At 42.8% G+C, this 27,486-nt stretch overlaps 1 protein-coding gene across 2 annotated transcripts in view; it reads left to right on the forward strand.

The window, feature by feature from the left end:
- Phactr2 (phosphatase and actin regulator 2) overlaps positions 1-27,486 on the forward strand; it is a 134,654-nt gene that overhangs the window by 74,399 nt on the left and 32,769 nt on the right. The window contains exons 3-8 of one of the 2 annotated variants that reach the window (XM_004628551.2): positions 1,737-1,817; positions 5,965-6,123; positions 11,023-11,262; positions 15,815-16,352; positions 22,989-23,188; positions 25,696-25,852. In XM_004628551.2, coding sequence (XP_004628608.1) covers positions 1,737-1,817; positions 5,965-6,123; positions 11,023-11,262; positions 15,815-16,352; positions 22,989-23,188; positions 25,696-25,852 — 1,375 coding nt within the window. The remainder of the gene's footprint in view (positions 1-1,736; positions 1,818-5,964; positions 6,124-11,022; positions 11,263-15,814; positions 16,353-22,988; positions 23,189-25,695; positions 25,853-27,486) is intronic. The other variant, XM_023712233.1, reaches the window with a different exon arrangement.

Consider the following 27,486-nt stretch of genomic DNA (forward strand, 5'->3'; position numbering starts at 1 on the left):
AAAACATTTAAAAATTAGATTATATTTTAAAAATAGGATAAAGAATTCTTTACTTCTCATGTTTGCACATACGCCCAAAAATCTCACAATATACAACCTTGAAGCAGGACAGTCCCACAATATTCCTTTTCTCTTCTTTCTTAAAGTGTCTTGCGCCCAATATCAGCTTATCTGTGCTAAGCTGAGGTACTTTTTGAATAGAGAATCTTTTTTAAAGTGAATTTTAAAAATAGGAAAAAATGAAAACAATACAGAATTTCAAAACAAGATGATAGATTAACGCAGGTTTTTATATTGCATATTATTATCTACAAAGTAGTTGTTCAGATTATCGGATATAGACATGCAAAATTGATCAAACAATTTAGCATCAATTGTTGCTTTCAGTAAACAAACAGAAAGTAGTAGTCGGTTATCTTAGCTATCTCGTGTGTAGACATATATTTCTCCCTCCTTCTTTCTTTCTTTTGTCCTTTCCCCCATCCCAGTTGTTCTTTCCCTTCGAGCAGCCCTTCCCCTTTTGCAATATCTGTTGTACCTTTTGAATCTTATTTATTCTTAAGGAGACAAAACGATATTTACACATGCAGGTCTGATTTATTTCACATATGACTATGATCTTTACTTGCATCCATTTACTTATAAAAGCCTCAAGTTTATCTTTCTTTATAGCTGAGTAATACTCTGTTGTACAAAAATACATTTTTTTATCCATTCCTCAGTTGACGAGCATTTGGGTTGTTTCCAAGATTTAGCTATATATCATTGCTATAATCAGTGATACGCATATATTGCTGTAGTATGATGTTTTCAATTTTTCTGGAAAAATACTCAGAAGGGGAATAGGGGGGTGAATAGGGGGTCTTTGGGAAGGTTGGCTCAAAGGACTAGTAGATGACATGACCACGCATTAAATTTGCATTCCTTCTTGGCCTCTAAAAGTGGGATGTGGGGGTGTGGGATACTTAGACTTGCAGGGTTGGGGAACTAAAATTAGGCACAAGTAAGGTAAACTCCTGAGGTCCAGCCTGAGGCTCCCAAGCTCCATTCTGTAGTTCTAGCAGCAATACAGATTTTATCCTGAAAAGGGGAGAACCAATGTGGAGATTTTCCCCTTGCACACACCTGTCAAAGCTGCCCATTCTTACCTCCCTTCTTTGTCTACCTAACACTTGGGTTTTCTCAGAACTCTCTGGAATTTGAGAGTATCGAGAAAAAAGACTTTAAGAAATCTGCTGTGTTGTACTTCTGTAATAAATGGTATAAGAGAAAAACACTAGAGAAGTAGTTCCTTCTCTCAGGAATTCATGAGTGCACTGAATATTTCCTGGAAGTTTGTGGGTTGCTTTTGTTTTTAAACATCCACATATGTGTCCTGAACATGTACTGCATATTCATAGAAGTATGTATTTTAGAATGCATTGTTACTAAAGAAAACAATATTTTCAGGTGAGGTAGCCCTATACTCTATAGTTGGTATGGAATAGTATGTCTGGATTCTTGACCACATGTTATCATTTGGAAAACCAGGGGTGGTATCTGTGTTGACATCATTTGCTGTTATCCTAGCTAAACTGGTTTAACTCCAAACACATGTTTTTCTATGTTAAGAAAAAAACCTTGGGGTTTGGGCCCTTCTGTGGTCAAAAGGACTGTGCTTTATTCTACTTGGAATGTTATTCATGATTATATTGAGCAATGATTGGATTCTTACCTGTGCTTATTCTTTTTGAAAGTGTTAGAGAGGAAGATATCCACCAGACAAAGTAGAGAGGAGCTGATAAGAAGGGGCGTGATTAAGGAGTTGCCTGATCAAGGTGAGGAAATTAATCATAATTCAAAATAATTTGCTCCTTCATCCCCTGGCCTTTCTTTCATTTTCTTTTGAAATTTAAAGCAGTTGTGGTCTTTGTCAGACAAAGCTGCGGGGAATGCACTCCAGGAATCTTGCTTTAATTTGCCATGTCTTTGCGAGTGCGGCAATCCCTGGTGTTACAGAAGAGAAAGCCAGTGACTTCTCTGCTGAAGCTTTACCATAGACCATGCTCAGAACAAACCTTGGTGGCTAGAGATACAGATAAAGATACAAAGCTCACATAACCTCTTCTCTGTTCTGAAGCTTTAATCTTTCCATTCGAGTTAAACTCAGTTGCTTGAGTAAATGCAGCTTTATTCTCCTCATGCCTTATCTGTTTCTTAAGACTATCAGTAAAAAGAGGACAAACTCATCTCTTGTCCTCTTTGATATGCTCAAATGTGCATGCAGTAAGGCATGAATGGGCCAGTGAGTCTACGTTCTTCTTTCTCTCAAGTAATTTTTTCCTGTATTTTCTTTCCTTTCCTCTGAATCTAGTTGCCTTACTCTGTCACTAACAAGGATTAGTTCCAAGTATTTTTTTTTTCTTTCTCTTAATCTTCATTCCTTTTTCTTCTAACCTCTCAAAGGGAAAATCTTACTCAGAAAAGACAGGGGCTAGATTGAAACCAGGATTGCCCCTCAAAAAATAGGCCAATGTTGCTATTTTTCCAAATAAATAATGTTTATCTTTAACCACTGTTAAAGCTAAAGGAATTCAGCTGTAACATTGTTGATTTATCTCAGCTCTTCCTCCTACGTGTATTGGAGGAAAGCAGTATTATTGAAACTTTGAGAACACTTAAAATACTGTTAATTTGGAATTTAAATAATAGTACTTCTCCTTTCCTGATGCATGTTCTTTGGAAAGAACTTAATGTTTTTTGGCATTTGCTATTTATGCATTGAAATGGCATGCTTTTTCTAATATCTTTTTTCTAATAACACTAATGCCATAGTGTTTTCCCCCTACCTCAGAAAAGGGGGCTGTGACCACAAGAAAATATACTAATACTGTCTTTCAAGCTATTTTACCTTAATTTTTGACCTGTCAGACTTTTCTCTCTCTACTTTATAAATGAACTATATGTCTTGTCTGATTTTCTATTACCTTGACCTATTTACTTACTGTCTGGAACTTTGCAAAATAAAAAATGCAAATCCTTAACGTGTTTAATTGGAAGGTAAGCATGCCAATACCAGAATCCACCCCAGGTCCAGTCTATCTAGAAGCAGTAGTACCCACTGGCTACCGAACACCAAGCCATCAGTCTCAGGTATCCAGTGCATTCATCTGATGTCTTGTATTTGCAAATATTTCCAATAAAGACAAGAAGCAAAAATTTGCCATTTAAAAATAGATTTAAAGATAGAGACTAATGGCCCATTTTTCCTAATTAAAAGTTGTGAGTGGAAAATTGTTCTACTTTTTCTGAAAATAAGTAACAATGGTCAGTTTTTGAAAAATGCTTAATACCAATTGGCTTTTGTTTTGTTTAATCTGTTAAACTATTTAGACAACATATGCTTATTTCTTAGAAATGTGACTCTCTTAGACAACTACATATAACTTTTGTAGCTGACCATTAGAAGTTTTAAAACGTAAAAGAACACATCACTTTTGAACCTAAACATAAGAGGAAGGCTTAATGTTTGGGAAATCCTAATCCACTTTCTTCTACCTTTTATGTGATCCCCATATAGAACTATAAAAATTAGATAACATTTCAAAGTCCTGAGGGACCTATTGTAAATAAATCATTGCTTTTCAACCATGGGCTGGAGAAGATAAATTTCTATCAATTTTACAAACCCTGAGAATTCCTGTGGGAGAGACCAGGAGCCGCCACTCTGGTGACAGCCTTCTCTGTCCCACCAGTGCAGCCTCACTCTTAGCATTGATCTTCTTGACCTTGCTAGGGACGTTGGCGGTGCTTGTCAGTTATGGCCCTTTCTCCTGGATCAGATAGAATTTTTAAATCTTTCCAGGTTTTGACCTCAGCCAACCCTATCCCACACTCTGGCGCTCAGCTGTTACTAGTATTTTATTTAGATTGTCTTTTTTATACCAACTTCTAAATGCAATCAGTGTCCCAGCCCTGAGATGTGACACGTAGTCTAGTCCAAGGTCAGTTCTTATGTCCTGCTCTTGCCTGCCATCTTTCCTCTCCACCCTGACGTGCGGGTATCACGGTCTTGGCCTCCCTGCCCTGCTCCTTTCTCGCTCTCTCATGCGTCATTTTACCCTTTCTAATGACTCCCTTACCTGGGAGCCAGACAGTTTCCTCCTCACGGCTGGCCTTCCATTAACTCCTTCTCCTGCGCCCCTGTTGACAGAAAGAGGTAAGCTCCTCCAAACACATACTCATTTGTGCTTTCTTTTGCCTTTACGTTTGCCGTGACTTGAGCTCTGTCCTTTTCGTAGGCGTGTGGGCCTGGGCCTCCCCCTGCACCCCCATCGAGCTCAGCATGCTCTGTGCTTATGTTTGCTTCCATATGTCCCTGTATCAAGGACACAACCTGTTTCAATTCTGAGACTATTTTCTTAACACACAATATTAGGGAATGTTTTCAGTAATAAGCTAGTTAATACCTTCAGTTCTTCTGTTTCTTTCTAGAATTCCCTATTTATTACAGACACATCTCTCTTTCTAGTTATATTTATGATATTAGTTTTATTAGTGCTTCAAAGTAAGTATCTTTTCACATTTTTGACTATTGCTATCATATGATAATACAATTTCTTCTTGTAACCCAACTATTTTCCTATCTTTATTTTTTTAAGAAATCAGTTACTTAACCAACTAAAGAGTTTAAATAGAACTGCTTAATATTCAATTGAATTGTCATTAACATGACTTTAATATGTGTTTGTTACCAACTAAAATCAAAGAAAACAACATAAGTTTTATTTGTGTAACCAAAAAATGAGGATTTTTATACAAAGAATGAAATGTCATGTAATGAAGCATTTTCATTTGAGCAGGACACAATTCCATATTTATTTTACTCATTAAAATGATCTGCCTACTTTTGTCCAGAAGGCCAATGAACTTTATTGCTGAGCCAAACCAATGAAAATTTGCAAAATGGTCTGTGTTTTATAATGACTGTCAAAATAAGATTCACCAAAAATTGCATGAAAGCAGCTCTAATTGGGCATTTCTTCAAGTTCGCCCAGTCAGGACTTCAGTTGCTTAGTTTTGCTTTTATGGTCACAGCAGAACCCCCTACATTTTTCCACACGTGAACTTAAGTGTAATCCTTTCAAATATTACTGAATTAAGTTTCTGAAAAACCTCTTTCACCTTATTTTTTTTTCACTTTAAACACCCTCAGAAAATATGAAATGTCAGAGATCAAAATATTTATGACGTATATTAGAAATTTTGTTAAGTTATTTTGTAAAATTTCTCTGCAATTCCTTTATATGTTTTTTGTCTCCTAGTATTTTTTTAGTGATTATGCTCTCTGAAGGACTTTTTGGTTAGTTACATATGTCACAATTGCCTGAGCATATTTTAGTGTTTCCATAAATAAGGAAATAAAAATAAAATGAACCATTTAGTCTCTGGACACAGAGTAGCATAGCGTTATATCTGTGTGAAATTAGAATTATTATATATAATAATAGTTTCTGAAGATGGTGGTGCTGGGAAATTTCTTATTGTCCCACTGATTGTTTGTATGTGTAATTACATTTCATGTTATTTGTGTACCTTGTGTTTTCAGTGCATGTTAAAATGTTTATTCCATTTTGCAGATTGTTCTTTCACCAGTCAGTTCCTGGATAACAATAAAACACCGAAATACTGACATCAGCAAAATCTAAGCCCTAGAACAGACACTCCTCCGCTCTGGGGACCCTAGAATTAGGCTAATTGCTTCTACTGTCTTGAAATGAGAATTTTTTCCTCCCCTCTACAGTTACTTTTCCCAAGATTAAGGATTTTCTAGCTTAAAAAAAAATAATAAATTGTTTAGTAAGATGTGGTGATTGGTTCCCAGGGACAGACCTACAAACCCAGACCCTACATTGTATCAGCCTGGAAACTGGTTTATAAGAAGGCCATCAACTTAGACCTCTAGGTGTTTCTTTCCCATTTTAGATGGAGATGTAACAGTTAACTTTGAAAATTCAAACGGGCACATGATCCCCATCGGAGAGGAATCTACCCGAGAGGAGAATGTAGGGAAGTCTGAAGAAGGTAATGGCTCTGTGTCTGAGAAAACACCACCTCGGGAGGAAAAGGCAGAAGATAAGAAAGGTAAAATAAAGAGAAACCCGCATTGCTCCCTCCAGTGCAGCTCAGCATCGAGAGCCAGGGCTTTGGCTCCACATAGTGACCCTAAAGCCAGTGGTTTACAAAGAGAAATAATAACCAGGGAAAAGAAAGAAATGATTTCTCAGAAAGACGCCTCCATTTTATAAGCCTGGTGTTGGTTGTTTTACTACTACAGAGGGCTGATGAGAGGTAATCATTGGACTCTTCAAGCATTTGCAATGTCTGGGAATATTCACTTTTCTCAGGAGGTTTTTGTCAGGCTCCCAAGCATGAGAAGTCTGAACAACTTTGTCAGTGGGTCCAGCTGGCTCCTGGGAGCGGCTCAGCGAAGAGCAGCACGTACCAGAGCCTGCGAGGCTCTTAGCCAGGCACGCTCTCCTGCGCTGGGACTTGGCTGCCGAAGTCCACATGCCCCAGATTGTAGATTCTAGACGTTTTTTTCTGAAAGAGACCCAGGAACACTTCCCAGGGATGGCAGGGATTGCATCCTTCCCCACCCTCTGTTCTGTGACTTGTCTGTTCAGTTGGAAATTTCAGAATGTGCCAGGGACAATTGTGCTGTCCCCCCAAAGGCTGCTGTGGAGACTTTGGTTTCCAGAGTGAATGTGCTGCGGTAGATCCGGGGCCTGCGTCTGTCTGTCTGTCCAGAACTTCACTTGTGCAACCTGGAGCTGAGATCTCACGGGAAGAGGTTTTCCTGGGACTTTCATGCTACGCTGGTGACCCCACGCTGCACTGACAGGCATCCTCAGGGAATAGGCTGTCCTGTTCTCTAAGGTCTGCCCCTAGGTGGGATGGCAAAAATTGGTCAGCGCTTCTTTGAGTTTTGTAGGTATTTTGATAATTTAGAAGCTGCAAAAGTGAACTTTTCTTCCTCTGTTCTTGACCTAAATCCTCCAAAGACAAAGAAAACAAAAGGGCTTTTGATGGCTTTATTAGATCTGATAATTTAAAAGTATCTTCTCTGGAAGTTCCCCGAACATGTACTTATTTGCATATAAATTACCTTCAGGCCCGGGAGATAGCTCACTGGCAGAAGTGCCTGCCTGGCAAGCTCAAGGTTCCAAGTTCAATACCCAGTACCAAAAAGTAAAATTAAATAAATAAATAAATAGAGTACCTTCCACAGTTTTGGAAGCCTATGTTAATGATCTGTTAAATATGTATTATTTTATTTTCTTTTGGTGTGAAGCACAGTGTTCATGGGACATCACTTAGTCTTGTTCCACTGACGCATACTAGTTGCACTTATGAACACTGATTATGAAAAATTAACTGATTCTCTCAATAATAATATTTCTGGCCTGGAAGGAGAAAGTAGACTTAAATTTTAAAGAGATTCAGTTGAGGTGAGTGCAAATGGCAATGTTTTGTGTTTAAGTGTAACTGTGCTGTCTCACTAAATCGTTAAATTTCAAATCCCTCTGTGGTTGGTCCCTGGCTGTGTGGGTGTCACCGGCACTCGCTGACTGTCCAGATTTCAAAAGAAGCATTTCCTGCATAAAGGCATGTGCAAAGCCACACACATGCCTGTAGCAGCCTGGGTGCTCGTGGTGTCTCCGTATACGATCTCACCTCAGTATTTTACCATTTGAGACATCAGTGATGAAGGAAGCAAAACAGCATGGCAGACAGTAGCCTTCACACCCATCCTGTGAGATTCTGCCCAGGGCGCCGGGCGTGTCTGGGGTTCCGAAGGGCCCTGATTCCGTAGTTGGTACAGAGGCTTGAGGCATCCTTCTCCTAACACTGGAGATTTCCTCCTTCAGGTTTGTGGGGCTCACGGTCTCCGTTATTCTTTCCTACTAAATAGCCTTACATCATAAAAGGCAGAAAAACTGCGCTACAATCTGCTAAATATAGCATGGTGTTAAATGTGGGAAATCTGAAAATTATTTCACATTATTTCTACTGAGCTCTTTGAAAGAGCTTTTAATGAAATTACACTGATGAATAATTATTTGTTCCCCAAGTGATAATGAAGGCCTACTGTGAATGAGATGGGGGGGCAGATCAGGGAAGGAATGGAAAATGAAAAGCGGCCTCTGTCCTTGAGCAGGGCTTGGCCTAGGAAGAGAGGCGACCACCGCTGTGTGGACACAATACAAATGCCAAGTACTGCAAAAGGCCTGGTGCTGCCGGCCAGGGGAGCTGGCATGGGAAGCAGAGTTGTTTGTGAGAGGAGGACCTTTCGAAACTAAAACCTGAAGGAGGCAGTGTGCTGATGGAGGGGACCTGGACCTGAAACGCATGCTAGGACAGGTGCAGAACGCACGCAGCCCTCGTGACCTCCGAGCACTGTTGGGATCACCTTTTATATGGTGAAGGATCCAAGCCGGAAGTGTGGCAGACAAATTGTCTTCTAGCCTGTGTTGTTTTGAAGGCTTGTGTTCTTATGAAGCCAGCAGGAAGAGGCAGCTCTTCACTAAGCACCTTTACTCCATCAGTTTATGTCATGTCTTCAGATCACGGTAATGGGAAAGAAATTTACTACCTCCCACCTCCCACGTATCAGTGAAGAGAGTTTCCCACTGACTGCATGTCAGCAGTTGCCAGGCAGAGTCCCTTCCAGTGAGTACATGTGACTGGAAGAGCATAGGACTCCATGGGATGTGAATTTCAGACCAAAGAGGCTTTTCATGTAATCAGAAAATCATACTCTTTGCACACAAATAGAAACACAACCAAGGTCTCCTCACAGTGGCAACACTCACACATAACTGGTAGTAGAATCCAAAGAGCAGAGAGAGCCCGTGCTCTCCAGCAAGCCAGCAGAGTCCATGTGCAGTGTGCTCCCTGTCGCTCCCTTGGGGACTTCCATTCCCAGCAGCCACAGAGGGAACCATCTCTTCTGTGCCAGACCCAGAAGCTGAATTCCTAGGGATTGTATTTCACTTGCTTTATTCTTACATGTTTGTGGTGCTAGCAGTTGAACCTAGGGCCTCGTATGTGCTAAGTGTGTGCTTTTCTTGAGCTACATCCTCAACCTATATGTGTATAATTGTAGAATTTAAAACCTTAAGCAGGGGACCAGGGAGATGGCTCAGTAGAATAAGAGCTTGCCTAACAAGTGCAAGGGTCTGAGTTCAATCCCCGGTTATGCCAAATAATAATAATAATAATAATAATAATACCTCAAGCAGAAAGCAAAACAGGCCCCTGTCATAAAGGGGAAAGTTGAGACATGCGCTTTCAGTGTGGAGGCTAAATTAAGATGCTGAGGACCACAGCCTACCTTGCGTTCCCTTGGACAATATGATAGGGCTGAGTGTCCATGCAGGGTAACATGCTAGAGGCCGAAGTTCCACAGACGTGCTTGAAATGGTAGGCTTCCCCCACACAACGAGATTGGCAAGTCAATGTACCTTCTATATTTTAGGTTAAAGTTTAATGTTCTATCTGTGTGTTGGCTTGCTTCATTCCCGACCCTCTAATGGACTGTGGTGATGGCTTGCCGCTGTTGCAGATCAATTAGGTTCATAAGGAGGCTATTTTATTATAAATGCTAAGTGGCTCAGTGGAGGAGGGGAGAGGCATAGACAGAGTGGCGAAAGGACAACGTGGCCTCTGATGAGTGTTGACATAGTGTCTCGTGCAATGTAGCCAAATAGAGAAGGGAGAGAGAGCAGTCACTTTGGGCCACAGTGACTGGGGAGGGTTTCCTGGCTGAGGAACTCTCTAAGCTTTATTGATTAGTTTCTGTAATTCAAACCACTGGAATGGGTGTGTGTGTGTGTGTGTGTGTGGTTTGATTAGCAGATGGGTTAGAAAAAGTGAAATACCCATGTTAGAGTCACTAGAATAAGAAACAAAAATTGACAATAAATAATGATGCTTGCCAGTTTTAGAACCCTTTTCTGGATCATTTAAACATGGCAAGGTACATCCAATTAAGGCCCAGTCTGGTCCTGACACTGTCTTATGTTTTTATATTGTGCTTCATATTAAAAGAAATGCTGCTTTGCTCTTGGAAACAGATCGTTCTTAAAATTTATTATAATTGCAGTCATTAGTAGAAAAAAATACAGATGCAAATATATGAATGTGCCTTGGCATCTCCACTTTCTTTAGTGGGCAGTAACTTTATCTCCTCCAGTTACACAAAACCAGTGGGGGCTGCTGTGTTTTGGTACGGTTTTGGCTATGTCTTTTCAAAGTCATCATTTGTGTAGCATTATAAGACAAGGCATATCTCTTTTGGGTTCTTTGCCCACAGTGTGGCACTCCTTTAAGAGGGCAGAGGAAGTTCCTGTTGAGCAGGAAGCTGCCCTTGCCTGCCAGGAGAGCAGGCAAGCACTCTGTAGTAGCAAGCGGCTCGTTGCTCTGGCCTCTGCGCCTCCCATAGCTTAGAGCATCACTGATTTTTGGCCACACTGAGATGAAAAACAAATCCCTTTCAAGTTGACTGGGCTTGAGTTCTGGGAAGTAAGTGTGAGTCCAGTCATTGCCGTGGCTTTGCTCTCTCTGGTGCCTCTGGGGGTGTATGTGACACTCTCATCTGTCACTCTTGAGCACCCTACAGTTTTGCCAAGTTACTGCACTTGTTCTAGTTGGCACTCAGTGCCCTGCTGTCACCTAGCGGCCACAGGTCTGAGGCTGGACCCAAGACTCCTGACTTACAGGCCTTTCCTCCTCTAGTGTACCCTCATCAGAGTAATTGTGTCACTGTTTTTTAATAAGAGAATGATTGATGGACCCAGAGAATACACTTGAGTTTGTCTTTCAGTCTTTATTTTTAGCCCAAACTTCGCCGTCTCTGGTGCAGAATCTGTCTGGTTTCCGAGAGCCAAGCACCGCAGTGTGTACTCCCGTGCTCGTGTGTTCTCCTGCCATTTGTCGTGTGTGTCTATCAGTCTGCTCTGCTCACTTTCTCATTTATAGAGAACACTGAAAACCAATCTGAAGCACCGGCAGCTCCTGTTCCACTTCCTCCAGCTCCTCCTAAGCCTAAACCCAAACCTAAACCCAAAAAATCACCCGTGCCTACCAGAGGGGCCGCTGCTGGGCCCAGCCACAAAGGTGACGAAGTGCCTCCCATTAAAAAACATGCCAAGGCTCCTGGCAAGCAGGTCCCCGTCCCTCCGCCCAAGCCAACGAGCCGAAACACAACCCAAGAGGCTGGTGAGTACACCCCAGTACACGGGGCGGCCGAGTCCAGGGCTCGGCTCCGGGAGGGGACTCTGTTCTTTGAGGACAGGAGGACTTTTGGTGTCTTAGGGTCAACACCAGCGGATTCAGCTTTGACACAGAGGATAACTACACTGCTCTAAAGAAATATACATGTGAGTCATCTGTAGGAAAATGGATGCACCCTGAGATCATAATGTTAAGTGAAATAAATCAGGCATACGAGCTTAAATGTCACACTTTTTATGTGAGAAACTCAGAAGTATAAATAAATTATAGAGCAAAATAAAAAATAGTATGAAAGAAAGGGATCCTTTGCAGATTGGAAGAGGACCAAGAGAAGGAAGGAGGAAGGGGGAAGGGATTTAAAAGGAATTAAGATGTATTATATATGTGTCTCAGCTCTCTGCAATGGATATAATCACTATGCATTGGAAACATATACAATAAAAATAAGGTTAACAAAACCAAAGAAGGACAGGAGATTCCTTTGTAGCTGACTGCTGGAAGAAAGTCAGCCTGTTGCTTATTAGTTCCTCTTGTTCAGTTCTGATAAACAGGGCTCGTCCATCTTGGTATCCGCTCTTGGTACGCGAGACCCAGTTGAAGGATACAGGGTGCAGTATGTCTGATGTTTGATGAAGATCTAATATAACATCATTTAGATACTGATGGATCTTCTGCCTGCTAGATTTTGTGGCTGGCTTTTTCATTTGGATTTGCACTCAAAACACTTCGATTCCTATGAGGAAATGACACGTCTTTGACGTCTTTGCTGGCTTAGAACGCATTACTCTTCAGCATCCACAGTCATCCCTCTTCTGAGAAGTGGCCAAGGTTGTGACTCAGCTCCATCTCACTGGTTTCTGCTGCAGTGGAAACAACTCAGTGAGTGAAAAGTTATATGCTCAGTACTCCTGCTGCTGCATCGCCCTCAGTAGATTTCAGTTTGCTCTAAAGCAAAGCATCCTTTATAATAGACAAGTTTCTATATAAATCACCAGTAGGATGCTTGACTTGCCTGTTATATTTAACTTCATGTCTTGGTCGTCCAGCATTCCTTTCCAATTAGATACTCCTAATGTAGATTGGTGCCCCTAGAGAAGTGGGGAGTGGAGATGCCTACCACGTCATCTAGCCTTTAAAGGGACACTCCTCAACTCCACATACTCAGTGGCTTTCTACCATAAGCAGGCATAAAAAGTCTCCTTACTGTAACAAGTCTTATTTTCCTTAAAATCAGCAGCAACTTTGTAGCAATGGCTTACCAGGGTGCTGGGTTTTCTTCCTTGTAGTTCATACCCATAATACTCAAATTCAGAGAATGATTTCATTGACAGTGTTAACTGTTCTCTGAAAGCAAATAGATCTCTCTCCCTGGGATCCTTTCATCCCACTTTTGCTCTTTAGATCTGAGTCTTTAAAATAAAATGTCGGGGCCGGGGAGATGGCTCAGTAGAATAAGCACTTCCCCGGCAAGTGCAAGGGTCTGAGTTCAATCCTCAGTTTCGCAAAAATAAATAAATAAAATGTCTCAGATTGATTTGGCAGTAGTCCCTGGGACCACTTCCTTTCCTGCCTTAGTGTTCCAGCTTGTTTTCTGTGTGTCCCCTAGACCACCTGGCAGCATTCAGGAGCAGTGCCCGGAGTGAGGCTGGCACTGAGCTGCTGCTACTTAAAGGAAAGCCCTGCTGGTCCGTGTGCCCTTGGCCTTGAGGTGCTGTCTTGCTCAGTGTCCCACTTCCCCTTCCCCACATGATGGGGCTCGCTGTGGTCTCAGCTGGGGCTCTCTGAAGCAGCTGGCCAGGAATGTCATGGCAGGGCGGCTTTCCTGACAGATCTTTTAGTTACTTGCAGATATCTTACCTGAGCGTTTAGAGACTCTTCATCTCCATACTTCAACTTTTGCTGTTCCTAAGAGAGCAGTAGTCCCTTGATCCATTGGATGCCATAGAAGAGAGTTGGGCCCTCACACAAGGAAGAATATGACTGTTCTAGCACCAGGCGTTGCATTAAAAATAACAGGAAGACCACTGTAAAGAATCCTTTTCCACAATATGGATAATATTCCTCAGAACCTGGCTGATGCTCCATGTGTATCCATCTAGAATTTTCTTTTGTTGTTTAAATAATGTTGACCTTCTAGAAAAGTTAGTTCAGATTCTTGATTTTTAGTCAGAAGTTTTAAGTCCTTAAACCATGTTGTCTGTCAGGTTGGAACACTCTGCAACTTTCTCAGGGAGGTAAGGCCAAGTCCCCGTATTTTTTTTTTCCCCATTCTATTACACATTATTAACAACAGAAGTTCTTAGCTGAGAGGTGGCACTTTTTAAAGTGTAAGTTGAGTTCAGCCAAGTCCTGTCATTTTAGGATATGATTTTTAAAAATATAATATGGCTTGAAATTGTGCTGCAGGCATTGAAAAATTACCATTTTCCTTAAAAGACAGCCTAAAGTTAAACTTCCTTTTGGATATGAAAAATTTTTTCCCAAAAAATTATTAAGATTCATATGCTACAGATGTTCTGCTTAAGGAAATAATGGACTGTATTTAGGCATCTAATCCTTATGCTTACTGCAAAAAAAATTAAACAGTTTAAATTGAAAGAGTATGCATAATGAATTGTTTGTATGCAAATAAAGGTTAACTATAAAGAAACAGTAACAAGTTAAGATGGGGGAGGGCTCTAGCTACTTTGCATATCTAAATTGTGAAGATCTCAAAACAAGATGTTCCTGTTAAGCCTGGATCTTGACACTAACTGACATCAGCATTTTCTGCATATCAAATTCATGAAGTCTTGCGTGTCACTGTCTACTTTTTTATTCATTCTTCATCTCAACTTTCTCAATTGACTTCAATGAAGTTATACTCAGGTAAGTTACTGTAACATCTGTCTTCAATGCAGGTTGGTTCCATAGTATTTCAATAGCATTTTTTTCCCATGATTTTATTGAGAAGTGCAATGAGACAGTTTCAAATCAAATTGGTAGGACAATTCCAATAGTTTACACATTGCATACTGCCTTCCTAGTGGTTATTTGTTGTACAAGATGCAGACGTGATACCCTATTTACAAACACTTTTAGAAAAAATCCCTCATTCCTTGAATTAAGAGAATGTAGCTATATATCTATCCTAACCATTTTGAATACACAGATACAAAATGGTCATTCATTCATCTGTATCCCCTTTTTTGTTTAGTTTCATCATTTAAATAGTATAGGTGTGTGAACTCAGCAAAATATTCCAAAAGAGTCCAGTAGTCCATAATAGTGTTGGGTTTTCTGCTTGACTGGCAATGTCAGAAGTTGTTGACCTGAGTCTCTGGGTCCATAGTATTAAGAAGATATTTTTCTAATAGTCTATGAGTGTTTAACCCCCGTACACCAGTGAAAAGAAGAAATATGCAGCATTTATAAGGGAAGAAACAACTCAAAAGAAGTTATAGTTCACAAAGGCCTTGGAACAATAAGAGTATCTTCACACGAGTTTGAGTATGTGACCTAAGATGACAGAAAGATGAGGACAATTGACTTTGTGTTCCTGAAAATAATTTGCTTCATGCCAGCACTGTCCATCACAGGCAAGGGCACCAGCCATCCACTGGAGATGGTATGAGTAGTAGGGGAAATGAGGCTTTCAAAGGTAGAGTCAGTTCTTCCTTCTGAATTGTTCAACACTACCAATGTAAACATTTTTGGAATAAAAACAACTTCCCTGGCTTTTGACCTTTGGAAGGTAGTCTAACACCCACGCAGCCTCAGTGGGAGGAGGTAGAGGCGCAGGCAGGCTTCCTTCTTTGGAACTAGGGGAACAATTGATTGGAAGTGGACTCTAAGCAGTGGGATGAAAGAATTTGCTTTTGACCCGGAAAGAAGCTGGTGATATATACCCAGGCCTCAGAAGTAGGAGTTGTAGACACATAAAATTTCTGAAGAGCCCAGCTGTGGGCTTGCTACTGGTGATGGTCTTCTCCACTATCTCCACAACATCTCTAGAGCCTAGGGAAACTTTTTCAGGTGACCTGTGGGACATCGAGCTGAGGACTTGCCCTCTTGCTGGTCCAGCCAAACACTAGAGGAAGAAGATAGCAGGCCCTCACTTCTCAGCGTAGCCCCTTGTGTCGCTTCCTCCCTCCTAGATGAGAGGCACAGAGAGGGAGGGGGTTGAAAACAAGACTATTAGCACTATTAGCCAATTTGCTTTCATTTATTTATCCAACAAATTTTATTTTATTTATTTTTTTTAAATATTTATTTTTATTTTTATTTATTACATTTATTTATTGTGTGTGTGTGTGGCCAGCTCAGCCCACCAGGGGGCGGGTCTGGCTGGCATGTGGTGCTGGGGATCCAACCGCGGTCCTGGTGCTTTGCCAAGCTTGTTTCAAGTAGGTGCTTTAGACCACTGAGCCATCTCTCCAGCCCCTATCCAACAAATTTTAAAGGGAGCGTTTTAAATGTCTGTGCCAATGGCAGCTGTTACTTTATTTGAAAAGCTTTCTATTCTTCAGTTTTTAATGCAAAATCTCTCTATTTTTAGCTGGTTCTTCTCATTCCAAAAAAACAACCGGCTCCAAAGCCTCAGCTTCCCCGTCTACTTCGTCCACCTCTTCACGTCCGAAAGCTTCAAAAGAGACAGTTTCTAGCAAAACAGGGACAGCGGGGACCACGAAGGGCAAGAAGAAGCCTGGCAAACAACCATCCACTTCTTGCGTCTCCCCAGACACCGGGACCACTGGGGCATCTGATCCCAGAGGACAGCCTTCGGAGGCCGGGGTGCAGCGTCTCCAGCCTGAGCAGACTGTCCCTGGGCCCGAGGAGCAGAGCGCAGGCAGAGCCACGCCGGCCGCCCCTCCGCCTCCCGCGGCCGCGTTGCCTTCCCCGCCCGCCCCTCCTCTGCTCCTTGAGAACCAGTGCGTTGTGGCCCCAGACACTCCCGTGGTCCTGGTCAGCAACGGAGCTGATCTGCCCGCCTCTGCCTTAGACCCAAGTCAGCTCCTTTGGACTGAAAAGCCAACCGACAGAACCACTCTCCACCCAGGCGCTGGCTTAGGTGTTAGCAGAGAACAGGCCAAATGGTGAGTTGGGGTGCGGACCCCATGTTCCCACCTGAGTCCTATGGCTCACTGTAGTGTGGTCTGAATGGAGGAACCTGCTCTCCCTCGTTTGCTGTGCCCTGTCATGCGCTCTGCACACATCTAGAGACCACCACTAGCTTGGTGGAACCCTGCCCAGGGAATGCCATGGGTGGGGAGGAAGTTACTCCCACGGCGCTGACAGATGCCACTTCAGACCGTGGTTTTCAAGGACACTGAGAGCCCGTGTCAACACAGCTTAGCAGCACTTTTTCTTGCCCGTAGACAGTTTGTTTCTCTTCCCTTCTAGTGCTTATTTTAATCTCTGCCACTTGAGTCCAGATTGCTCACCCACTCCTGCCCACCGTCATTTCAATATGTTGCTCTTACGTTCCAAGAAAATTAAGACCTTCAGGAAAAATTTTACATTCCTACTCCTTCTCCTCCAACTATAGTGTAGCCCCATTCTTGCTCCCTTAATTCTCCACCAGCTTAGATTTCATCTCTGTGGAACCTTCCAACGATTCTGGGCAGAACTGACAGTCGCATCTGCTCTACTCAGAAAACCTCTCTTCTCCTGTGTGCGGACAGAGCTCACCAACGCGGCTCATTTACCTCCGGGGCCACAACAGCCAAGTTCAGGATCTAGGACAGCGGATGGGCGCTAAGTAGTTGCATAAAAGTGAAGCAGCGATCTGAGGAGGTTATAGGGCGAGTCAAACTACTCCGTGTTGTGGTAGCAGTGGGGCTGACCCTGGCGCTAGATTTTATGAACAGATGATAACAGAAGATAAGTGTGTATCTGGCAGTCTCTTTTGTTGAAGGAGGGAACAGTGGACCGAGGAACCTGATGTCCCCGTGGGTTAGTGGCTCCACAGGCATCTGCTTTCTCATTCTAGAAATCCAGAGTTCATCCTTCAGGCCTTGTTCTCCTTTATTCCTTCCATCTAATCACTCACAGAGTCCTGTAAATGCCCTACTGGAAGGTGGACGAGCCCTCCCAGCCCATGAGGGTGGATGGAGGCTCTTTAGACCACAGTAGACAGAGTTCATATTGAAAAAGCTGAGAACTCTTAAATCCAGCCTCTTCTGTCCTTATTCTGAAAGTAAAACCTGTATTCTATCTTCAAATGTTTTAATAGGTTCTCTCTCAAAATTCTTGACATGTTGTAATTTTTTAAGTACATTAATTAGGTTGGTTTTGATCAAGACACAAAAATATTAACTTTAAACTGCCAAAAATCTGTTTATTGACTACTTACTAATGTCAGGAATTAAGCACTATATGTCTGCTGTCATTTAATTTCCACAAATCTGCCTTGAGGTACCCTAGTTTTAGAGATAAGAAAACAGGTACTGAAAGAGGTAAATTAGTTTTGCCCCATTATTGTTACCAAAGTTAATACTACCTGGTTACCACTGGCAAACCTAAATGGAAACTAGCAATATACAAGGAATTCCAGGCTTTCAATAATTTCATAAGTTTTTCAGAGTTGCTTTTACTTCTACTGCTATTTCTTTTCCAATAGTTTGCCTCTCTAATTTGATCATTTTGAGCAGTGTCATTTGAAGGCAAGCAAACAAAGTCAAATGTCAGATGTCAAATTACTTATGTCGGGCTGGTGAGATGGCTCAGTGGTCTAAAGCACCTACTTAGAACAAGCTTAGCAAAGCACAGGGACCGCGGTTCAATCCCCCAGCACCACATGCCAGCCAGCCCCGCCCCCTGGTGGGCTGAGCTGGCCACACACACACACACACACACACACACACACAAATAAAATAAAATAAAATTTTTTTTAAAAAATTACTTATGTCTCCAACAAGATACAGAGAAAGGAAGATATTGCACTGAATAGTTGCATGCTGCTGTCGCAAAATACCTGCCTCAGAGTAATTGGTAGCAAAGAGAGGTGTATCAAACACAGTTCTGGAGGCCAGGAAGTTCAAGCCAAGGCTCCAGCCTTGGGCCAGGGCCTTCTCTTCACGTCAGCACGAGGCAGGAGCGGGAGGCCCTGGGCATGAGAAGCGACCCCTGCCTGCAGCTCCTCCGTGCAGTGCCGTTAGCCTGCTCACCAGAGCTTCACCATCCTGATCGAGGTACCGTCCACTAGGCCTCTCTTCTCAGCAGTGCTACGCCGGCGGCCCAGTGCTCAAGGCTTGGCTTCTGGGAGGCACATCCAAGCTGCAGCGGTGCTCTGAATTCTCCCAGCACGTAGAAAATGTCCCTCTGAATTGTGAAAGTATTTTTCAGTGTTACAGTTACTTCCAGCCTTAACACCAAACATTCCTTCTTGCAACACACATCTTTGGTTTTCCTCCTCTGTGCTGGGCAATACAGCAGTAAAGAAATAAAAGCGAGCCAGGCAGACTAGTTCAGAGTAGCTTTATTTTTTCAATCAAAATATTGATCAATATGCCCAGCAAGTATAGACGTGTAAGACAACACCTGAAATTTTAGAAATAGATTAAATGTATATGTTTACCATTCGGTATACTAAAGAACAAGGTGCAGTATGCAAAATGTTTCCTTAGATAGTCCTAAGCATGCAAACAGCCCATATCCAAATTTCCCTAACTCTTGCGTGCTCTTTCTTGGGCTAAGCACTGTACCGCATGCTGGACATCTAACAACCATCTTCAGCCCGCATGAGTGAAGAATTGTCAGACAGGCTGGCCAGATAGCTCAGTGGATTAAAGCGCCTGCTTAGGCAGAGCTCAGCAGCCAGGGTTCGATCCTCAGCCTGCCATGCCGGCCATGCCCCCAGGGCACACTGAGTAGGCAATTGAGACTGGGCATGGTGGCACCTGCCTGTAATCCCAGCACTTGGTAGACTGAAAACAGGAAGATCACTACGAGTCTGATCTACATAGTGAGACCCTGTAGACCCTGCACTAAATGCAAAAAAAAAAAAAACTTGTCAGACAAAGGAATGGCATCAATGTTCCATTTCTCCTGATAGTATAATCAAAGGAGGCAGGCCTAGCACATTTTGAGATATTCAAAATAGACTTTCCTAACAGTCAGGGAAACTCTAATGCTTTCCTAGAAGAAATCACATTTTCTTTTTTCTATGTTCTTCAGAATTAAACATTTAAATTACAAATCATTCTCCTGGGGTGGTTGGTGTTTGCTCCTGCATTAATGAACTTGGAATTACTAGTCTTTCCAATTTTCTTCCAAATTCTTTCTTTTCAAGTGAATATTTGCATTAGAATTTTTGGCTGGTACTTACTTGCTTTACTTAGAACTCTCCATGAGTTATACTTAGTCACCTAATGTGTGAAAAAGCTGTCATTTGATGAAAAGTCTTCTGTTTGTAACACAAATATCAAAACTTTAAAGAGGGCAAGTGACTGCATAAGAATCCTTGCCTCTGTTCCCGCACTGCAGGGTGCTGACCAGTCAGGAGGTCTCTGCCCATGGGCTCCTTCCTCAACAACATGTGTGTCTCGTTCATGGGAGGCCGAAGCTAATTAGAGCATTTTGAGGCTGTGTCCTGGTTAATTTGTTGAGTCCGTTTCACAAGCACTTATGAAACACACTGGTGTTCAGTGTGCGTGGGAACTCTGGGGTGACAAATGGGAGCAAACACGTGAGTTCACGCAGGCGAATTTGGAATATGTAACATTTGAGTATAGCAGGATTGCTGAAATGTATAATAAGCACAAAAGAAAATGTAGCAGTACATAGACTAAGGCTTCAGTCTGGGGTCTGGGCTGGAGTTGCTGTCTCCGTAGGGGAGGTCAGTGATGGCTTTCGTTGGCACCTGCTTGCAAGTGTATGTAGAGCTCCTTGCAAACTATAAACTGCTATAAAACACAAATCATGAGATTAAAATAAATCAGTATCATAAAAATTTGTGAACGGTGACAAAGATAGATAATAAGCCTCAACTCTAAGATATCTTTTGTTCTACTATTTCCAAAAATAATTCTTTTTTAAAATTTTATGTATTTATTTTATGTGTTTGGTCTCACTACACAGCTTAGACTCATAGTGATCCTCCTGTTTCTGCCTCCTCCGTGCTGGGATTACAGGGATACACCACCACACCTGGTCTTGGTGGCCAGCTTGGAGTGCCTAAGGCAGGGCCAGCACAGCATGTGGTGCCAGGGATTGAACCCGGGTCCTTGCACTTGCCTGGGCAGGAGCTTAGACCACTGAGCTGTCTCCATGACCCTCAAAGATAATTCTTGATTGGCGTACCCTTTAAACATGCTGTGGTCAGTCTTTTCAGACAGGCATAGTGACAAGCAAGTGAAAATTCAGACCACGGAGCAGTTTTGCCATAAAAATAACTCTTAAGATAAGATTTCTCACTGTAGAAGGCAATATAATGGTTTCTCAAAATATTAAACATAGAATCTTGGAGCCAGTGACCTAGCTCAGTGGTCTAAAGTGCCTGCTTTGGCCAACTTAGGCAGCTGCAGGGGACCATAGTTAGATCCCAGCACCACATGCCATGCCAGCCCTGCCCTGAGGACCGGCTGAGCTGGCCAAACAGAAATAAATAAATAAATAAATATTAAATCTTATGCCATGAATCTGGAAATCACATTCTGAATATACCACCAGAAGAATTGAAAGAAGGGCACTGAATTAATATATCACTATTCATAGCTCTTATGCTGGCCAGAAGGCAGAGACAGCCCAGGTATCTGCTGGCTGATGAATGAATAAGCAAAATGTGGTGTGTGGGTGGCTTTGGCATTCCCAAGCCTTAAGAAAGAGGCACACTCCAACACAGGCCGTGACACGAATGCACCTTAGTGACATTGTACTCAGTAAAGTAAGTTAAACACAAATGGAACAAATGTTGCATGATTTCACTTATATAGAGCACCTGAAATAGATTCAGAGAGACAAAAAGTAGAGTGGTGGCTTCCAATCACTGGCCCTAAGGGAATTATTGTTGGGTGGGGACAGAGTTTTGATTTATGGAGACAGTTACACAAGGTCAATGTAGTACATCACCACTGAACTGTACACCTAGAAATGGTTAAAATGATTGGTGGTAAGTTTTATGCTATATATATTTTACACAATAAAATCTATGAGAATACTTCTATCCCTCTGGGAATAAGTCTTTAGGCTGTTGGGTTTTGCTAAGTGAAAGAGAATGGTGGGAGCCCTCAGGCACATAACCACAAAGTAGGACTTGGAATACTTCACATTCTGTTGATGTTTACCTGTGTTAAGAACACATTTCTTGTAGGTTCTTTGTTCATATCAGAAAGCATTTGGGGGCTGGGGAGATAGCTCAGCAGTTTAAGTGCCTGCCTGGCATGCACAAGGACCCAGATTCAGTCCCAGGTATCACTTGTCATGCTGGGCCCAGAGTACCAGATGTGCTGTGCCAGCCACCAAAACTAGGTGTGGTGGTGCACACATCTATAATCCCAGCACTGAGGAGGCTGAGGCAAGAGGATCACTATGATCTCAGTGGTGACCCTGTACCAAATAAAGAAAAAGAAAAGTGTTTTGTTTTGTTTTGTTTTGTTTTGTTTTGTTTTGTTTTGTTTATTTAAAAAAGCATTTGAGAGGGCTGGGGAGACAGCTAAGTGGCACAGCACCTTCCCGGCAAGTATGAGGTCCTAAGTTCAACCCCTGGTGCCAAAAAGGAGGAGGAGGTGGAGAAGAAAAGCATCTGGGAAGATCTTCCATCTTTTGTATCTTAAAAATGATGATTACATTGTTTTTGATGGGAAGTAGTTTTTGTTATTGTTCTTGGGTTTTGTTTTATTTTTGAGACAGAGTCTTGCTGTGTAGTTCAGGGTGATCTTGAATTTACTATGTAACCAACGCTGTCCTCAAACTCTTGCCTCAGCTTCCCAAGCACTGGGATTGTAGGGATGTGTCACCAAACCCCATGATATGAAAGATTTTTTATATCAAGTATATTTTTTATTTGAATCCTTGGAAGTTTACATGTCTTGTACATGAGAGTATCTCCTTAAACCAAAGACCCTTACCTACATAGATAACAGAAAATAATTATTGTGTCCCTGTAATTCACCCTTCTACTCAAGAGTTTATTTAACTTTCCCACTTCCCATTTCATGTTAGTTGCTATAACTCAGTGAGAAGCAGTTTTACAAATGAAAAAACAGAAGCACAGAAAGGAGAAATGACATTTGACCATTGCCACGCTGTGGGGTGAAAATGTGACACCCGTATGTGGATGACAGGCCAGGCCCTTCTCTGTGCCACCATGCTCTGGTGCGGGGATGCAGGGCAGTTTGAGACCCACCTGAGGGCCTGTGGGGCTTACCCTGGCAGACTAGCGAGGGAACAGCGGGCTGAGAAGTCTAGCTGCGCTGTACTTAGGTCGCCTTGGGACCAGACAGGCTGGGGGAAGAACTCAACCGAAGGCCCAGGAAAGATTTCTGAAACAGTTTTACTGTGTTCATTTACTAAATATATTAGACCCAGCCTTTTTATTTTGCAGAAGAAGAATGTAAAGCCTTAAGAATGAGGTGATGGCCTTTCCACTTCAGTGATGTTGGCTGACCAAGAGTTGGTTTCCCCTCCCTAGCCTGAGGATGCCGTTGACACCAAGTTCCTTTCAGGGTGCTGCTATCCCCCAGGGCTGCTCCGAGCCTTCCATCAACTCCGTGTTTTTTTCCCCTTAACAGTTTTCCAACCAAAGATGAGCTGCAGAAGGTCGTCTCTCAGCTGCTGACCCCAGGGCTGATGGGAGAATCTTCAGAGTCCTTCAGTGCCCCGGAGGACGGCAGTACCAGGGAGTACCAGGCCAGTGATTCTGACTCAGATGGACCCATCCTGTACACTGATGATGAGGAGGAAGAAGATGAAGAGGATGGCAGCGGAGAAAGTAAGGCCCTTTACCGGAAGTAGGGTGGACAGAGGCAGCTGTGGGTTAGAAGGCCAAGAGCCTCCTCGGCAGCCCGATGTTTTTCTTGGCCTCCTCTTTCCTTCTCAAATGAGAAATGTGTCTGTCCTAAAGTTTAGCTTGAGAGGGGCAAATGGGTCTTTGCAGAAGATGAGGCTACAAGGGTGGGGTAGGCCTTTGCAGAGGAAGCAGATGGGCAGACTTGGGTTTGTACAGGGAAAGAGAGTGCGCGCTCTCGGAGGGGCCGCAGTGACCCTGCCGGCCTAGGCCTGCTGTAGAAAAAAGAGCATCCAGCAGGAGCCTTTGGCTTCACTCAGCAGAGCGTTGGAGAGCAGCATTCACTTTTTAACCACAGTTTAAAGAAAAGAGAAACGAATATTCAGGAATAACAAATACTTTTCAAAAAATTTTTTAAAAGTTTATTACTATGCATTTGCAGTACATGACTGCATTCATTGCGGAGAATTGGTACATGTACATAACAAATCTCAGTCCTTTTCCCCCTTCCCTTTCACCTCTCTTCCAACATCCGATTTGTTTATTTATCTCATAAGTCACTAGAAAGTTAATTATCCTTCATGCAGATTCACATCCATACTAACAGGCCCCAAAAACATATAAAACACATACCACAATTATACTAAATTTCAGATACATTGACCATGCTGGATTACAATAACCTTTTCCTCTTTTTTCCTACTATCAATCTTTTATTTTGTATTTTATGTATATATTGGCTTCTCACATAAGAGAATCTTCAATATTTTAGCCTGTGTGCCTGATTAACTTCACTTAATATTGTGGTCTCAGGGTACATCCATTTTTCTACAAATGACTCAAGTTCATCCTTTACGGCAGAGCAATACCCCATTGTGTATAATGGTGCACCACAATTTCTTTAGCCATCTGTCTGCGGGCCTGCAGGCTTCTTCCGAAATTTAGCTGTTATGATTTAATTGTACTGCTTTGGGGTGTGTGTGTGTGTGTGTGTGTGTGTGTGTGTGTGTGTGTGTGTGCAGCACTGTGGTCTCATAATGCTAGCTCCAGAGAAAGTGCCTAGAAGAGATTCGAAAAGCTCAGGCAAGTGGAAGTCCCACTTTTAATCTTTTGAGGAATCTTCTTACTGATTCGCATAGTGGTTGTACCAGTCTGCCCTCCCACCAACAGCGGAGAAGGGTTCCTTTTACCCCACAGCCTTTGCTATTGGTTAATTTGTTGATGCTAGACATTCTTTCTGGAGTAAGATGGAATCTCAGTTAACAGGTACGTTTTTAGTATTTTTTAAAAATGTATTTGGGACAAGGTCTACAGTGTCTCATTATATAGATTGGACTTGTGATTCTTCTGTTTTCAGCCTCCTAACTGCTGGGATTACAGGTGCGCACCACCACTCCCAGTCTCCATTGCTCTCTCAGTGTACCCCAGGGATGGGGCCAGCACAACACATAGGGGATCAAGGCCGGTCCCTGTGCCTGCCTAAGCAGGCGCTTCAGTCTACTGAGCTATCTGGCTAGCCCATTTTTAGCATTAAAATCAATCAGTCATTCACAAAAGATAGAATAGCAGACCTTCTAGGAAGGAGCAGCTCTAAAGTGGAGCAGAGTTCACCACTTATAGTAAACTTGGAGAATTAGAATGAGCCATTGCATTTTAGAAACTTCTGAGCAAAATGACTTGGGAAAAATTTATAAATCATGAAAAATTATTACTGGTAATGATGAAACAGAAGTTTGTCAAATTCCCTCTAACTGGTACAGAGCCAAAATAAATAAATGATTCTCATCTACTTGGCAGAAGTTTGGCTTGGGTTTGCTTTTGCTCTGCATTGTTTTGTTTTGGTGGCAGTGGGAGTTGAACCCAGAGCCTCCTTCGAACTAGGAAGGTGAGCTACCATGAAGCCAAGACCCAGCCCCTGGTATGAGATTTTAAAGGTTGTCAGTAACGGGGTTAAATGTTAATATAAACAATAGACTCCGCCAGCAGGATGGCTGGTTGAGGAAAGGAAAAGACAAGGATTAGCTGTGCCATATAAGGAAAGGGACTAACTTTCAAACTTGAAAAAGGAAAGAAGGAAGGAAGGGGGAGAGAGAGAGAGAGAGAGAGAGAGAGAGAGAGAGAGAGAGAGACAGACAGACAGACAGACAGACAGACCATTGTGCATTCAGCAGTTTCCACAATCTACTTTATCAGGAAAACAATTTTCCACCATCTCTTTCCAAAGGCTGAGGTGATACTTTGAAGTTTATAAATGACGTCCCAGTGTTTTTCAAAACATTTGAAAAACAGTTCTCTGGTGTTTTTTTTTTTTTTTTCAAAATGGACTACATCCAGCTCAAAGTCTTTTTCCCCATGGTTGAGTTAAGGTTCCCCTCTTGCATGTGGATAAGGAATTGGGCCTGTGTCCCGTTGAAGAGGCATGCCAGGAATAACCCGAGGGCCGCAGGCCAAATGCTGCTTATCTGCATTTCTGTCTTTTTTTTGATCTTCAGGTGCTTTGGCAAGTAAGATCCGACGGAGGGATACTCTTGCTATTAAGCTTGGCAACAGACCGTCGAAGAAAGAGTTAGAGGACAAAAATATCTTGCAGCGAACGTCTGAAGAAGAGAGGCAGGAAATCCGGCAACAAATTGGAACCAAGCTGGTCAGGTAATTGCTGGCACTTCAGTGCAGCCCTTACTAATTCGTACTTGTCTTACTGCCCAGGTTTCCTTCCTAGCTGGGATCATTGTGAATCGCTTGTGTGCAGGTGAACGTGGCCCATCAAGCCTTTGAAAGTTGGTCTTGGCCCGTGAACCACTCAGCGAACCCGCCTTTTGGTCAGCTCGCCTGCTGGCTTGCGGGTCCTCAAAACCTACTTCAATGTGTGTGGGGGGCAATAAGATTTTAATACAAAGAACAAATTTGGCTATTTGCTGGCCAGACTGTCTCTGTGACAGCTGTTTAACTATTACTGCAGTATGAAAGCAGACACAAATAATGTATAAACAGATGAATATGGCTTGTTCCAATAAAACTTTATTGACTAAAAAAGGTGGCACACAGGATTATGTGACAGAGCATAACATTGGCCAGCCTGTGGCCTAATCCTGTGAACGCCATGAGCTCTTCTCTGAAGGCTGTGAGCCTGGCTTCATCCAAGTCAAGCAGCCGTAGTCCCTACCAAAACCTTCCACATTTAACTTGAAGCAAATGGATTATCTGACAGCTCTTGCTATTGTGTATTATTTCTGCTTTTGTCACATGTGACTTAGAGGTCCACTGAACTGGCAGTTTTGTTAGAAGTGGACAATCCCAGCACAGCTTTCATTTTTGATGGTCACTTTTAGTGTATGAAGGCACTGCTGTTCTTCCAACTCTTTCTCTGTGTGCCCACTGTTTGCATATTGGAAGAAGGAAACAGTCTGGAATCCAAGAACAGGATTTGGAGGTGGAAGAAGCTGTCATCCTGGCCTAATAGAGGAAGACTTGTATGACCAGAGCCACCCTGGAGGGTGGACAGAGAGCTTCTGGAGGCCACTGGCTATTCCTCCACAGGAAGAGGAGCCCCAGGAACTTCCAGTGGTGAGACAGGGAGGAAGACCTCAGAGACAGCAGCTGCCTGAGGGAAGCTTGGAAGAGGCCAGAGGCCCCTGCTCTGGAACACCCCCAGGACTCTGGGAGAAGCTTTGAGCTGAACCCATCAGCCTTCGAGGTTCATGCCATGTGCACACCTGATGAACATGGGTGCTGAACATTCCTCATTGATAGAAATATTTAGACCTTGAAGGCTGATGGGTCTGTGACATAGAACCGGTCATCAATAACAGATTCAGTCCATAAAATGAAATCACACAGAAATGTCATCTTTTCCAATATAGGCCAAAAAAATCACCCACTGAGACAGGATGAGGGACCCTTTGCAGCAGGTTCGGAAGATGGCTGAGACTGTGGTCCTGTTCATGAGCACTCCTGGAAGAAGTGACTGTTTAGTATCCAGGCATGTGGGCCAGGGGTGCAGCTCTGTGACAGAGCCCTCGCCTGGACTCGAGAGGCTCTGGATTCAATACCAGCACTTGCAACAGAGTGACAGTGTGGACTTCTCTGGTACCAGCAGAAATACAGTTCCTAGAACAAGGCAGAAGAGAGCCTTTGCTTGCCTGCCTCTGAACGAGATGCTGTCCTGGGAGCTCGTGGGTGGGAGGGGTAAATGAGACGATGTGTTACCATTGTGCAGCCCCTGTGGCCCAGCAAGCATTTGATAAAATTAAGTACGTCTTCCTATCCATTTAAGTTGTGCTTCA

Source organism: Octodon degus, unplaced genomic scaffold (genome assembly GCF_000260255.1).
Source record: "Octodon degus isolate 3935 unplaced genomic scaffold, OctDeg1.0 scaffold00024, whole genome shotgun sequence".
Taxonomy (NCBI): Eukaryota; Metazoa; Chordata; class Mammalia; order Rodentia; family Octodontidae; genus Octodon; species Octodon degus.